Source organism: Zonotrichia albicollis, chromosome 10, assembly GCF_047830755.1.
Source record: "Zonotrichia albicollis isolate bZonAlb1 chromosome 10, bZonAlb1.hap1, whole genome shotgun sequence".
Lineage (NCBI taxonomy): Eukaryota > Metazoa > Chordata > Aves > Passeriformes > Passerellidae > Zonotrichia > Zonotrichia albicollis.
The window spans coordinates 29,538,301-29,551,998 of record NC_133828.1 but is presented as its reverse complement, the minus strand read 5'-3'; the positions used below and the strand labels follow the sequence as shown (position 1 = coordinate 29,551,998).

Below are 13,698 nucleotides of genomic sequence, written 5' to 3'. Positions count from 1 at the left end.
AGAGAAGAGGATAGAGCAAAAATGCAGTAGAGAAGGATGTTTTGGAACTGTGAGCTTTTCCAGAATAATACATCTTTTGAGATAAAAGACTCACTGCATTAGCCAATCAGTTCATTAGGAGCCTCTCTAATTTGCTGTTCAGTTCAAACTTCCTGTGATTTAATATATTTAATAAGAAAAGTGCTTTATTAGCAAAAGTGTTGTGAACTATAGAATATCAGTTTGCATTCTATGATGGGGTAGGAAGTAATTTTGGCAGCCCCTCAAAGTGGTTCTTAAACCTTCTGAGAAGGAGAAATGCACTTTTATAATATATACATATAATTGGAAATTAACTCCTTAATTTGATTTTACATGTAGAACTTCAGGTTGGTAATTTCTCTTGCAGTAATTCAACCTCAGCATGCTCTTTATAGTTATGATAACTTAGTTAAATCTGATCTTTTAGTGCCTATGGGATCTATGGGGCAACAGCCTCCCCCCTCCCCCCCTCGAACATTACCTACTTTCCAGGTAATAATCGAGACTAAATAAGTAGACTTGTTTCTCCATCATTTCAAAAAAAAGTTGGCATCTTTCTTCAGATATTCCTCAGAGAGTGGAAATAAAGTCCTTCATAATTTATTTTTATTTACCGAAAAATTATCCCAAGGTGAAAAGGGATTCAGAATAAAATTTTATTTAAAAGGGAAACAATTAGATTAATTCCCATGAAGCAGGGACAAATGCTCTTGCACACTTAAATGTTAAAGAGATTATGTTTGAAATTCAGGCAGCCACACACAATGTATTTGTCTGGCTAATAATTATGTTTTGCGTATGTCGAGTTCTGCAGAGACAATGATGCTACTGGTAATTCTGCTACTGCAGGATCTGCTTTTTTTACAAATGAGGTCAAAAGACAATCAAAAATGAATGTAAATAGATCTGCATGGTAGCCTTGCCTACCCATCAGCTAGGAAGAAGAGTGGTCTGTGAACCATGCATTCCTTCCTCTTTTCTGCTTCTAAATAACCGTGAGCACAGGAGGGGAAAGCCACCCACACCCAGCTCCTGATCTACAAACATCACACAAATCAGACACTAATTCTGCTTGTGGCTGCAGCAGAAGTGAGTAGTTTTTAATTAACTTTTTAGGCATTTGGGAGCAGGTTCTTAGATCCAATTTCTAATCCTGACACAAGAAGGGATTTGCAAGTTGCAGAATAAGGACGAAAGAGGTTTTATTACAATTTTGTGGTCATCCACAAACAGCACTCAAACTCTGCCTTATTGCAAAAACTACAAAACTTTTCTTTAAAACTCTGTGGGTAAAACACTAAATATGCTTCTGTGCATTAGGTGCTCACATTTTTGTTGCAATAAACAATGTGTACCTTATAGAAAGGCTAAGGATGTTCTGTAAAGGATGCTCTGAACAGCGACCCAGCATGGACTGGCTCAGGATTGACATTATACAAAAACTTTCACACCAGTTACTGAGCTGCTCCATTAATCCACAGAGAAGGCTCACATGTTGATTTATAGATACCTGGTTTTGTACTCCAAGGCTGTTGCCACTCTCTCATGTAATATGGTTATGTTGTCCATGACCCTAGAAATAGTCCTTCTGGGAAGAGTTGTTCTTTCAGTTGAATAGACTTTGGTGTTAAATTGATTCCTGGTATATTTTATCAAGCAAAAATAACACTGGGCACTTAAAATGGAAAAATGGAACACATTTTCCTTTCTTTTATTGTTATTATTTAAAATGGCATGGACTTTAGGTTTTTTCTTTCTTTCTTTACACTTTTTAAGCAAGTAGACAGAATTGCAACATTATTTTAACTTAACTGCCATGGCAATAGGATGGCAATAGGACTACTGAGTTTCATGTCCTTTTGAAAGAATAAAAAGAAATGTCATAAACGTGCAAAATACTAATGAGATTATCTGGCAATTTTTTCCAGAGAGGAAGGAGTAAAGCAGATTGACATAAATGAGTTTTGAAAGGAGGAAATTTGCAAGCTATTTTCAGAGATCCACTTGCATTGATTTGAATGAAAATCAGCAAAGAATGCTCTAAGAAATAATCTCAAAAGGGTACAGACTCCAAAGTCTGACAACAGCTGGGAGTAAGTGCTTTAGTACATGCATGTTAGTGATGAAACACATTTACATGATGATTAACAGCTTTTCAAGTAGCCTAGGTATAAGACAAAGACAAAACCCCCTAATATGTCCTTGTTCTGAAGTTGTCTCTGCCTGTTTATCCTATGGATAAAAATGTAGGAAAGTGTGGTCTGTGATTTGCGTGTTTCTTTAATAATTTGCTGTCTCTTTATGCAGCAATAGAGACTGAGCTAATACTAGTTAGCAAAGTTATACTGTGCGAGCAGTGCTCCAAGGCCGAAAGATCAGGATTTCTTAGTCTTACAAAAATTAAACTTTGCAATTTAATTCTATGAAAGCTATTGGTGTGCAAGCTAATTCCTGTGTCAGTAGGCATGGATATCTTGCTCTCAGGCCTTTATGAGTGCTTCTGGCCACAGAAACAACCAGTTGCCAAATAGTCCTGTGCATTTGCTCAAAAAAGGCCAGGACAAGCTGTCAAGGATCAGTATTCAGATGTTGTGGTAAATCCTAATTTCCAAGTATTTTAAGTAAATTCTTGTTGTGTTTCTCTGAACTGGCTGTTGAGGCAAGACCTGGTTTCCACTGCAGTCTCATTTGGCAAATCAGAAGTTTAAATGAGGTAATGTGTTATTATGGAGGAACAAGGATAGGAAAGCAAGAAATTTCACCATGTAGTCAAGTACTAAATGCAGCTGTGATTTCTGGCCTAAGCTTTCTTCTGGTCATTTCCACTCACTATCTGTAATGAAATAGTTAAAAATATGGATACTTAAATACCATTTGTAGATTTTGATTATATGATGGCTCTTGGTTAACAAATAAGCTAGAATAAATACTTTGTGTGGATAACACTTGAATGCTATAATTGAAGGCAGTATCAAAACTAGGTATAATAAGATCAATAATTGGAATCTGGTTAATGAAATAAAAAAAACAAAGGACCTTCCCTTTACACTGTTTACTCTGACTTTTTCTCAGATTGAATTTTGGTGTTTGTGGTGATCTTTCCTGATGAGATTTCACAGTGATTTCAGTATTAAAGAATTAACAAAATGAGAAATGCAGAGGCTATACCGAGAAAATTGGTGAGGAAGCTTAAAATTGTATATCTGTGGAAATTCTGGAGGTCAAAAAGCATTTTGTGACTAGTTATGGCTATAATTCTGCTTTCAAGTTCAGTTTCCAAGAAATTATTCAAATATGCATGTTGTTGCCTTTTAAAATATCCAGTATACTAGAATAAAAAGTTCAAGCTGTACAAAATCATAAGGCAAGTGGTTCCCACCTCAGAGACATGAACTTTCAGAGTTGCAGACAATGTGAAACGAGCAAGTAACTATAGAGCCACAATACCCTGCTGTCATTGTCATTTATCCGCTCTGCCCGGACTGAGGTTCACAGCTACAGTTCTGATTGCTTTTGAGATATGCAGTTTCCAGAGTCAATTAGCAATTTCCATAGTCAGCTTTGTCTTCCAACTCTGAATCCTATACTGCCTGATTAAGCTTTTTCCATACTTAGCAGGGAAGAGCAGGGACTGCCTAGTACACAGACTGAGTCATACACTAAGTCAGGCATGTAGGAAACACTTTAAAGCTGGACTGGAAAGCACTAACATAAAATCTAACCCACACCACTGTCCTCTTCCCATTGCTTGGAACAAGAGGGAACAGCACTCATGTCAACACTGGTGTTACTCGAAGTGCCATGTTTTGAAGTTTGTTTCATATCAAATATGCAAAAGGCTGCTATTAGAAAAGCAGTGGCTCTTCCTCCGTGTCTATTGCAAGGTATGATGTCTGATTTGCTCTCAGCATTTCTTTTTGATATATGGGCCAAGTCGGTGGAGAAGGGAAAGAACTAATCAATAACATGAATTAGGAGTATGTAATGACTTTCTTATCATAATGTAACGTTAGAAAGGATGCACGATAAAGATGGAAAGAGGACACAATAAATCATGTGAAATGACACCAAAAATAGACTGACAGCATCTGTTCTTTTTGTCTCATAACCCAAAACCAAAATAGCTTTCACTACAACTAAAATGAGCATATTCAAAGCGAATAAAAAATGTTGTCAGCAATGCCTAATTAAAAAATGAAGCTCTTTTGAGGATGTGCATCACATCATAACCTTATATTACCATTTCACTCTAGAATGTGTCACCTTTCTTACTGCTACAGCATACATTTTGAAAGTCGGCAATCATTTTTTCTTTTTAGCTTAACTAGAGAAATTTGGGCCCCTTGATTGGTGTAAATTGGCCCTGTGACATTCTGAATCCTGACATAAAATTATCCTATGGAAGCCCAGTGTAAGAAGAGTTCTGTCTTAACATTGTACTGAAATGAAAGACTCCTGAACCAGTAGCCTGCAGGTTTTTTATTTGTGCCATAGAGGAACTCAAAACTGTCAGAAAGGATTTTTCCAAATTAAGATTTTTTTTTCCTGTTAAAGATGCAGTACCTAAAATATTGGCAATTTTATTATTAATTACTTATTAAAATTATATATATATATTCATACCTTTCTGACCCTAAACACTGAGAAAGAGAATAATTTAGAATTCAATTTAATTGTTGCTCTGTTTATTCAGATACTATCTCTTTCTATAAAAGTTCCCTCCTTATTTAAAATCAATTCTTCTTTACCTGGAAAGAGAAAGAATATATTGGAAAGTCAAGCAGTTGAAAAATAAGGTTGAAATTGACCTATAAATAAGCTTTCTTAGGGTTTCTAAGAGGTGCTTTATCATAATCATTAGATATCCTACATGAAATGTGAATCAGAAGAGACCTACAGTTCTGAGCAGACATAGGAGCAGTATCTGAATGGGGATGGGTAAATGAGATATTTGGACAGTGGATATTTTGGATCACTGAGGTATTCTCACTGCTGATGGGTCTCCTTGCTGTAAAATCAGCAATACTGAATGGGGATGTTTTTTTCTTGACAAGTATTAAAGCCTAAGGTGGAAACACAGCCATACAGACACAAGAATGGATATCCTCATTTGTTTCCAAAAGTCCAACACTTTCAGTAACAGTTTGGATTTCACCCAAGAGGTATTTGAAGAATGCCTGGGAAAAAAAACCTCTGGATTAAGAAAGGGTTTTTGACGGGTTTTTTGGGGGGGAAACACTTTATCAAAATGCAGTCAGATAGTATTTCTTCTGTCAAGGAGTCCTACAGCAGCAGGGTATCAGAGAGATTGGATTCATTGGCCTATCTCAACAGCTCCGGATAAGGCACTGAAACTGTGGTCAGGACTGCAATTACTGACCCTCATGCTAAAACAAATCTAAGGGGACTTGACACATATGTAAGCAGCTTTCTTTTCAGTTGTGTTTTTTATTGATTGGTAAGTTCATACAAACAGGTAGTACAAGGCCTATGCTGGCTGAAGTCTAGACGATGAGTTTCTAAATGAAGTCCTTATCTTTCTTAAGAACTCTTAATACCATTTTCACTTTATTTCATTACCATGTTTGCACAACTTTTGTTCTCCTATCCTCAAAAAAAGAGCAGAAAGGGCCTTAAGATATTCGTTTGGAAATGTGCTTTGAAAATGCAAGTATGTTTAATTTGTAGTCAGTTGTGGCAAATTGTTTTCTGAAACTGGTAAATGGCAAGTAGTTTATGAGGTTTGTACACATTCTGCAAATTGCTTGATCTTATCTTTGCTCAAACCTATACTCTACCTTAGTTCTTCTCAACACTAGAATATATGATGGCTAAGCTTAAATTTAAGCTGAACTTAAATGATCCTACCTTCCTTTAATAGATATCATCTGCAAGCTTAGACAAATCTCATTATTGCCTACAAAGCATACAGTAAAAATGTATTCTGTGTAGTACAGTATTTTCTGATTATTATATATATCCATTCTCAATCCCAAAATAATTATACTTTTTATCTCAAAAGTTTTACAGCTTTACCACCTCAAGCAATATTTTACATCTGTCAAGAATGATTTATGCAATAACGACTTAAACTGCAAAATGGAGTCCTCAAAGGAAGAGCTGTCAAATATTTTCACCATTAATAACTTTATTAAAATAAGAACTGATATCCTGTATAAACAATATCTTGCCTTCAAGTATAATTCAGATCATATAGCTATAAGAATAGTGAAAAAAATTTTGAGATAGTAAGGAATTTATGATATTGCTGCTTTGATATCAGAGTACAATTTTTTAATTAAGCAGATGCTAATACCTAATGGGCAATCCTTGGAAAAAAAATCTGTTTCAAAATAATACTTCTTGTGACTTGTATTTATCTACTGCTCTTTTTAAAAAGGGATATTTACATTAAAAAAGAAATTTTATGTGTCTTTAATCCCAGGAGTACACCCAGCGACAACTATGGAGCTACTTGTGCTATGAGAACCTGTAAATTTTGGCCTTTCGTTTTGGCACCATCTGTTCCCATTGATGATTTTTCTCAGTAATTAACTCTTTCAGTAGATATGTAATTGCCTACTGTGGCACTACTTGAAGAGGACAGAGGACTAGAACTTTGCTTGGACTGTGTTAATACCTTTCTAAAAGGAAAAAGCGAGAGGAGAAATTCAAACAAAAAGCAAACTACACTCTGATAGAAGTACTATGAGAAAAGCTAGTAAGGATTTTAGCTGCAAATGTCAAAAAACTGCTGTGAAGGCAGCACTGGTGTGGCTGGGACAGGGCCTGCTGGGTGCCCAGATCATGCTGGGCACCCAAGTGTGGGCCACCTAAACAATTACACAAAGCCATCACAAGCATTTGATGCTTCTCTGCACCCTCCCCACACTGCACAGTGAAAAGGGAAACAGGGTCCATCCAGGTTACTCATTTATTAAATCCTCATGCATAAAATTTTTTTCTCCTTTGACCACTCTTATCTTTTGTCTGTCATGTTTAACGCAGTGTAGATTCAAGTAATTGCCATTTTTTTAATATGAACTTGCAATATTTGTTTTCCCATCCTTCTGTCCCATCTTCTTTGAGTGAGTAATCTGGCCAAAAATTAAAGCAGTGAACAAACAGCAGCTTTCAGTCTTGCATCATCACGATGTTTAAAACTTGAGATCCTGCACTTTCATCTAGAAAAGTGGACTATAGACCAGTAGAGAACATCAGAATCCTAATTCCCGTGTGTGTGTGCAATACCACTTTTCTATAACAAGAATTTTCTTTTAAGATGAGCTTCAAAGCTGTGACATTTTAAAATTATATGAGGTGGTATTTAGAATCAAAAAGAAAAAGCATTATTTATAGAGTGATTCCCTTTCTGATATCTGCATTGCTGGAATTCTGATGACAGATTAGCTTTAAAAGTGATCCCATTGACATTTGCTTTACTTCAAAATATTAGAACAATTTTTAATATAATCAGTGGCTTTTGGAGAGTAAATGATAGTGTGATGTGGAATAAGATTTTATTTGCAATTCACTGGGCTTTTAGTCAGGAGTCTGTAATATGGTCCTCAGAACCTCTGGTCAGTGGAACCTCCAGCAATTCACAGGTTCTTGAGGTGTCTTCCTCCTCCGTATGTTTAGAATTACGTTTAATATTATACAGTGGCTTGCCATGAAATAAAATATCAAATTTAGCTTTTAAGCAGTGGATAGTTCATTGGAGTAACTTGGGTTACTCACATGTAGAAAGTTACATTTCTGACTGTGCTAGAATTGACCTCTGAAAATTGAAAATTGCTGAAATTGACCTCAAGCCTCATACTCAGAGCACAAATGCAAAATAAGCCACTAACCAGGCACTAAACTCTGACATTTTTAGAAAACTCTTGAAATTTACTTTGTTTCACAACCTGGAGGAAGTCCTTGTTAGGTATCACTATTCTGTATATTGTTACAATATACAGACTATGTTATATATAGGTGTATGTATATATGCTATATATTGAAAAATCAAATTTGAAAATTTGAAAAAGTGAAGATGAAAAGTGAGGTGTTATCTTTTTGAGTTATTTAGAAGAACTATAGGATATGTTTACTAACATTCATTACATTCATCATACAGGTAATTTCAATTTCATGACACCACACAGACTTAAGGCTTTCTAGCACATTTTAAAAGAAATTGAACATTATGTGGATCAAAACAAAAAAAATGTGTATACAGACAATCAAGCTGACAGATAGCCATGCATTTGAGTGTCAGACCTATCTTGTATTTTGAAAATTTTTGCCTGATTCACCTGCTTAAATTTAGCAGATCATACAGTCCACATGCTTAAATTTAGACAAGTAAAATATTGAGACAATTAAAGTAACTATTCATAGAAGTGATGTTACTGAAAACCCTTATGCATAAGATTGTTTACAATGAATAATCTCTAACTCTGCTTTCAAAACTATTTATGAAAGATATGGCAACTTTTATGGACAGGATTTCTTTGGTATGTCTCAAAGAGATTATGGTGTGCTGCATGATTTCAGAATTCAGCATTTTAGAAAAGGATATATTCTATCTATCTATCTATCTATCTATCTATCTATCTAATCTTCCTCTGGTAATTGACAGATAAGCAGTACTTTTAAAGGCCTTTTCCTCCTTCCTAATGTTTTGGGAGACTTTAGGACTTTTAAACTACCACATCTCCAAACAGTGCTCCAGGCTGATGGCTGTGAAAGTTAGCAATAACATTCTCCTTTTGCAATATTATTTTTAACACATGCCAAGTTAACACAAACAGAGGGTAGATGTGTAAAAGACACACAGTGTCAGTTCTCCTGGGAAATCTACATCCAAGGCACAGCTACAAAAAATCTTAACCGAAATCTGCTCCCGACCACCAAACCGGATCTAAGAATAAAGGGCTCTACTGAGAATCTCCTACCAGGAGTATGTTTAAATACTGGTAGCGTGGGCAGAATGGCTGGCCTGAGTCCTATCTGAATTATACCAGCCTAAGCTAAAAATAATATTCCTTAAGTCTCTCCATGATAACAACAGAATTATTGAGAACAGGATTTAACTCTGTGACTTTAAAATGAGAGAGCACATTGCATGTGATTCTAAAATTGATGTAAACAACACACTGGCACTTCTCCAGAACTAATTTAAGCTCACCATTTGAATATGAATTTCCTTTTCCTTCTCCCAAGAGTGTACACAGCAAGAGACAAAATAAGGTACACCACAATTATCAATTATTTGAATGCATTTGAAAGATGGGTGTTTCTGTAAATAACTCTGGGTAATTAAAAAAAAAACAATCAACAACAAAACTCTACATATAACTAATATGTATCATAATTACTTCTTACGTATGTGCATTTTAAAAACTGCAAATACATTTATTAATTTTTTGCTCTTAACAAGAAAATAATATCAGCAGATTCAGCCATTCTGCATGTATTGACTTTTTACTGAATAACAGGGAATAGTTCATAGTCTAGGCAAACCCAAGTTTTGATTCTGGCAATACTAGGACAATATCGGTAGTTCAATTGCAGGTACTTCACAATATCTCAGCTTGGAAAAAGGCTTGTCCCTTTCTTTATAAGCTAATGCTTTCTTTATGATGGGCTGTTTTTTTCTACTTTTAACTTTGTGGTAAAATATTGAATTTCAGTCAAGGTACGTTTCCTCTATGCTGATTACTTTAAGTGATTTACATCTTCTTTAAACCAACTGAGAGAAGAACTTCTGTTCCAGAGTTGCAAACACTGTGCTGGCTTCATTCAGCTGCTAGAGTGAGTGTGCAGTGACATACTCCATACACCCACTACTCTCAGGGCAGATTTCCTTACTGACACGCACAAACGTATTTCACTGGACTTCAGAGAAATTACAACACCTCCAGCAAAGGGGCCGGCCAATACAACATACACACTTCTTTTACCGATCAACTGCTAGCCAAACATGCAAAAATAATTTTGAAAATAAAACCAGACTTTACCATCTTTGTGATAATAGGTGACTTCTACTTTCCTCTCCTCTGACCCCAGCAGGGCTTGAGCAATTTGGGCAATATGATGTCTTTTGGTCTCTGGCCCATGAAGAAAATCACAGGTGCAAGGTTTCTGCATGATATCTGGCCTGGAGAACCCAGTCATCTCACAGAACCCATCATTGCAGTAGATGATAGCACAATTCTGCACTCTTGCATTAGCAATGATGAATTTTTTATCTGCAATAAAAGAAAGTGATGCATTTTTTAGTGCTCTTTCAACATTTCTTATAGGGTCGATTGCAGAGATGAATGCTGAACAACCCTTCTTTTCACAGAACGCCTGAAATACAGAGATTTTCAGTCATTTAATGAAGATCATTTGATCCATAACTTTTAAAGAAACTTCAATTAATTTAGAATAAATTAGAGATTAATATAATTCCTTTTATAAGGAAATAAAACCAGACTATATAAGTCTCTGTAAATCTCCTTTTGACTTCAAAATTTTGTCTGTTTCAGGCATCACTGCAGCCCAAGCCATGAGTGTGGGCCCGTCAGTCACAACTCCAGGAAAGTCCTTGAAAAGTTAGCAGCTTCTTTTGGGGAAAAGTAGAGCCTCGGGAAGGGGGTCCTACTTTAGGGAAGGGCTTCCTGATGTAAGGTCCATCTCAATCTACTCTATAGGGGTTTTTATTGAGGTGAATGACAATAAATTTATATTATTTTAATAAATCTATCTAGGATGTACCTGAAGAAAAGTTCCTAAAAACAAAAAAACATGAAACAATTGTTATGTTGGGAACATTTTGCAAATTTCACTGAAGTTCTGTGTTAACATCCATTTCTCTTTCCCAAACTCTCATCTCAGACATGTTCAAAAGTTTTCAACACTTACTAGTTTGTTTCTGTTTACCTTTTAAACACACTATTCCCATTGTAATTATAAATGTGACTGTGATACACTTACTGCTAATAACATTAATTTTTAGCTACTCAAATTCACAAGGCGATTGCTTGCTTTCTAAAAGATTTTTACATGACACCAAGTGTAAACAGTGCATGTCTTCAAAATTTTAAATATGTCTATCTTTGAACACAGTGACATATCTGCAGATTTCATTCTTACTTTTGCTGCTATCTTTCAATCATGTTGAACTTTCACTATCACTTATCTATTTAGTAGCTAGTGCATTATTACTGTCAAAAAATCTACACTTCACTACGTGAAAACTTGGAGTAGCAACACCAACTTAATATAGATATATAAGGAGTAGCACTGTCTTTATTTTTTTCTCAAAAAATGTAAATATTACACATGCTAATATGGGTTTAAGTATATGGAAGTATATGAACTGGAATTACCTGTAAGGGCTCACACCAAGCTGATACTAAAATTATGCTAAATATTTAAATCAATGTACATATATCAGACTACTGTTTCTAAATTAAATTCATTTTAAGCATCAAGTGACCTTTCTTACAGCTAATAGGAAACCAGAATTCTGGCCAGGAAAAAAAGCACTTAAGCTTCAGCCTCCTCGACAGGTAGTAAACTGCTGCATTGGAAAAGATCTCACAGACTCTCCCTGAGGATGCATTTGCACTGCTTTGATAGATATTTCAGACTTACATAAAAAAAAAAAAAGAGAGAAATTTGACAGCTATATCTAAATGCAGTCATGACAACAAGGTAAGAGAGTATTTCCTCTTTAATAACTCTTCTGCATATTTTCTGTTTCCTCTAAATCAAAGTCTGAACTTCTGCTTTATTTTGAAAATGCAATTATTATTAACAGCATTAACAATCATAATAATAAATCTAGCCTATTTTTTAGACATTGCAAAGACAGCAAGATTCTACATTCTGCCTTTAGAGACATCTCAGTGGTTCAGAAGAAGGTAAGAGATATAACTTCTATAGCTGTACAATATGGATACAATCAACGATAAAAACTATTCCTTGAAATAGGATGGGGAAATAGCCCCAACCCCCCTCCCAAAAAAACCCAAACCCAAACAAGCCCACTAGCCAATAATTCAAGTTAGTAATCTGCATTCTAGATCAAAAACATTGCTACTTCTGCCAGGGATCCCCTCCTTACCTCCGGGGTTTTCTTTGCAAGCTACAAACTTAAAAATAGTCTGGAGCTACTGTCCATTTAGTCGCAAGCAGAATAAAACTACTATAGCAAAATAGATAGAAAGCGAGAACTTACTTTGCCCTTCAAATTTTCGTATAATTGTACCCAAAAATGTATTTTGTGGTGCCACATGACCTCTGCGAACAGGCATGTTTGTATAGGTCTTCGGTTTTCTGTGCACAATGACTTCTCCAAGGATCTCCTACACGGCTCCAGCCCAAAGCACCGAGCCAGCTACCCTTTGTGACAAATCATCGTCCTCTGGAGCTCGGAAATCTCTTCCCATTAGCACCACTTCTAGAGACACGCTTTTCCTATTGGAGTCAGATTCATCCCCCAGTTTCTTTCTTTTTCTTTCTTTCTCTCTTGCTTTCTTTTCTATTTTTTTCCCGGAGGAGCTCGGACGCTATTGTCTGGGGCGGGTAGGGGTGGGGTAAGCAGGAGGAGGTGGCGGGTGGGGAAAGATTACAAGGGTAATCGATCTCTAGCACCAAACATCGCCAATTTTCCAAAGCAAATGGCTGTGACCCGGCAGTTTCCGACGCTGTAGTGGTGGTTTGAGGGCTGGAAGACTAATGTTTCTCCGCTGCCAGAGGGAGTGACGTTCCCCCCCTCCGGGCTTCACCACGGCGCGCAGCAGCTCGGATTACTCAAGCGTGGTTTAGCAAGAGCCAGCCAATAAATCTCTTCAAAACTCGGCGACAAACAGCGGCATCAGGAATAAGCTACACCCCAGCGGCACCGCGACGTGCCACATCCCCCACCGCGGCGGCTGCAGGGGTCAGCGGGGACCGAGGGCGCTGGCAGCGGGGGGGCCCCGCCACCTCCGGTAGCCCCGGCGTCCCCGCCCTCCCGGCACCGCCGGCCCCTCCGCGGCCCCTGAGCGTGGCCCGCCGGGGAGCCCCAGGCGCTGGCAGGGCCGGGGGAGGGAGGGAAGCTGGTACACGCCCCGTCTGGGGCGGGGGGCGGCGCGAGTAGGGGTCGATGTTGAGCGATGGGGGAGCGGGGGAAGGGACCACCGGAGCCCTCGGCATCCTTCCTGGATGGCAGGGATTGCCGCCTCCTACGCAGCGTGACCCAGGCGAGGGCTTCCCCTCGCCACACGACCCCCTCTTGGGAGGAAGGGGGATTCCCCCGGCGCCGAACGCCGCTCCCGGGCTGCCGAGCAGGTGCCGGTCCCCGTTCGGGGCCGAGCGAGCGGCGCGGAGGGCGCGCCGGGTCCCGCGGGTGCGGGGGCTGAGCTCGGCACGGAGCCCTCGCCCGGCCCGCGGCGGCACCGAGCGGGTGCCGAGGCCGCCCCGTCGCTGAGCCGCGGCCCGGGAGGGACCGCGCTCCGCCCCGGGGCCGGGGCCGCGTCGGGGCGCGGCGGCGCTCGGAGCTGGCCGTGGTGCTGGGGCCGCCTCGCCGGCGCGCACGGAGGCGCCGCTGCCCGCGCTCGGGCCCGGGGAGCGCCGGCCTCCCCCACCTGGCTCCTCTCCGCTTCTCCCATCCCACAGGAATAGCTAGGGAGGCTCCCGGGGGAAGCGGGTATTATT

General features: G+C 38.7%; 1 protein-coding gene across 3 annotated transcripts in view; it reads right to left on the bottom strand.

Annotated features, from left to right (window-relative positions):
• The window catches only part of KCNH7 (potassium voltage-gated channel subfamily H member 7), a 205,711-nt gene extending 192,637 nt beyond the window's left edge, over nt 1-13,074 (bottom strand). Inside the window, exons 1-2 of one of the 3 annotated variants that reach the window (XM_074548600.1) lie at nt 12,239-13,074; nt 10,029-10,259 (exon numbers count right to left, since the gene is read on the bottom strand). In XM_074548600.1, coding sequence (XP_074404701.1) covers nt 10,029-10,259; nt 12,239-12,314 — 307 coding nt within the window. In that variant the 5' untranslated portion in view covers nt 12,315-13,074. The remainder of the gene's footprint in view (nt 1-10,028; nt 10,260-12,238) is intronic. The other 2 variants (XM_074548599.1, XM_074548601.1) reach the window with 2 other exon arrangements.
• Between the last annotated feature and the right edge of the window lie 624 nt (nt 13,075-13,698).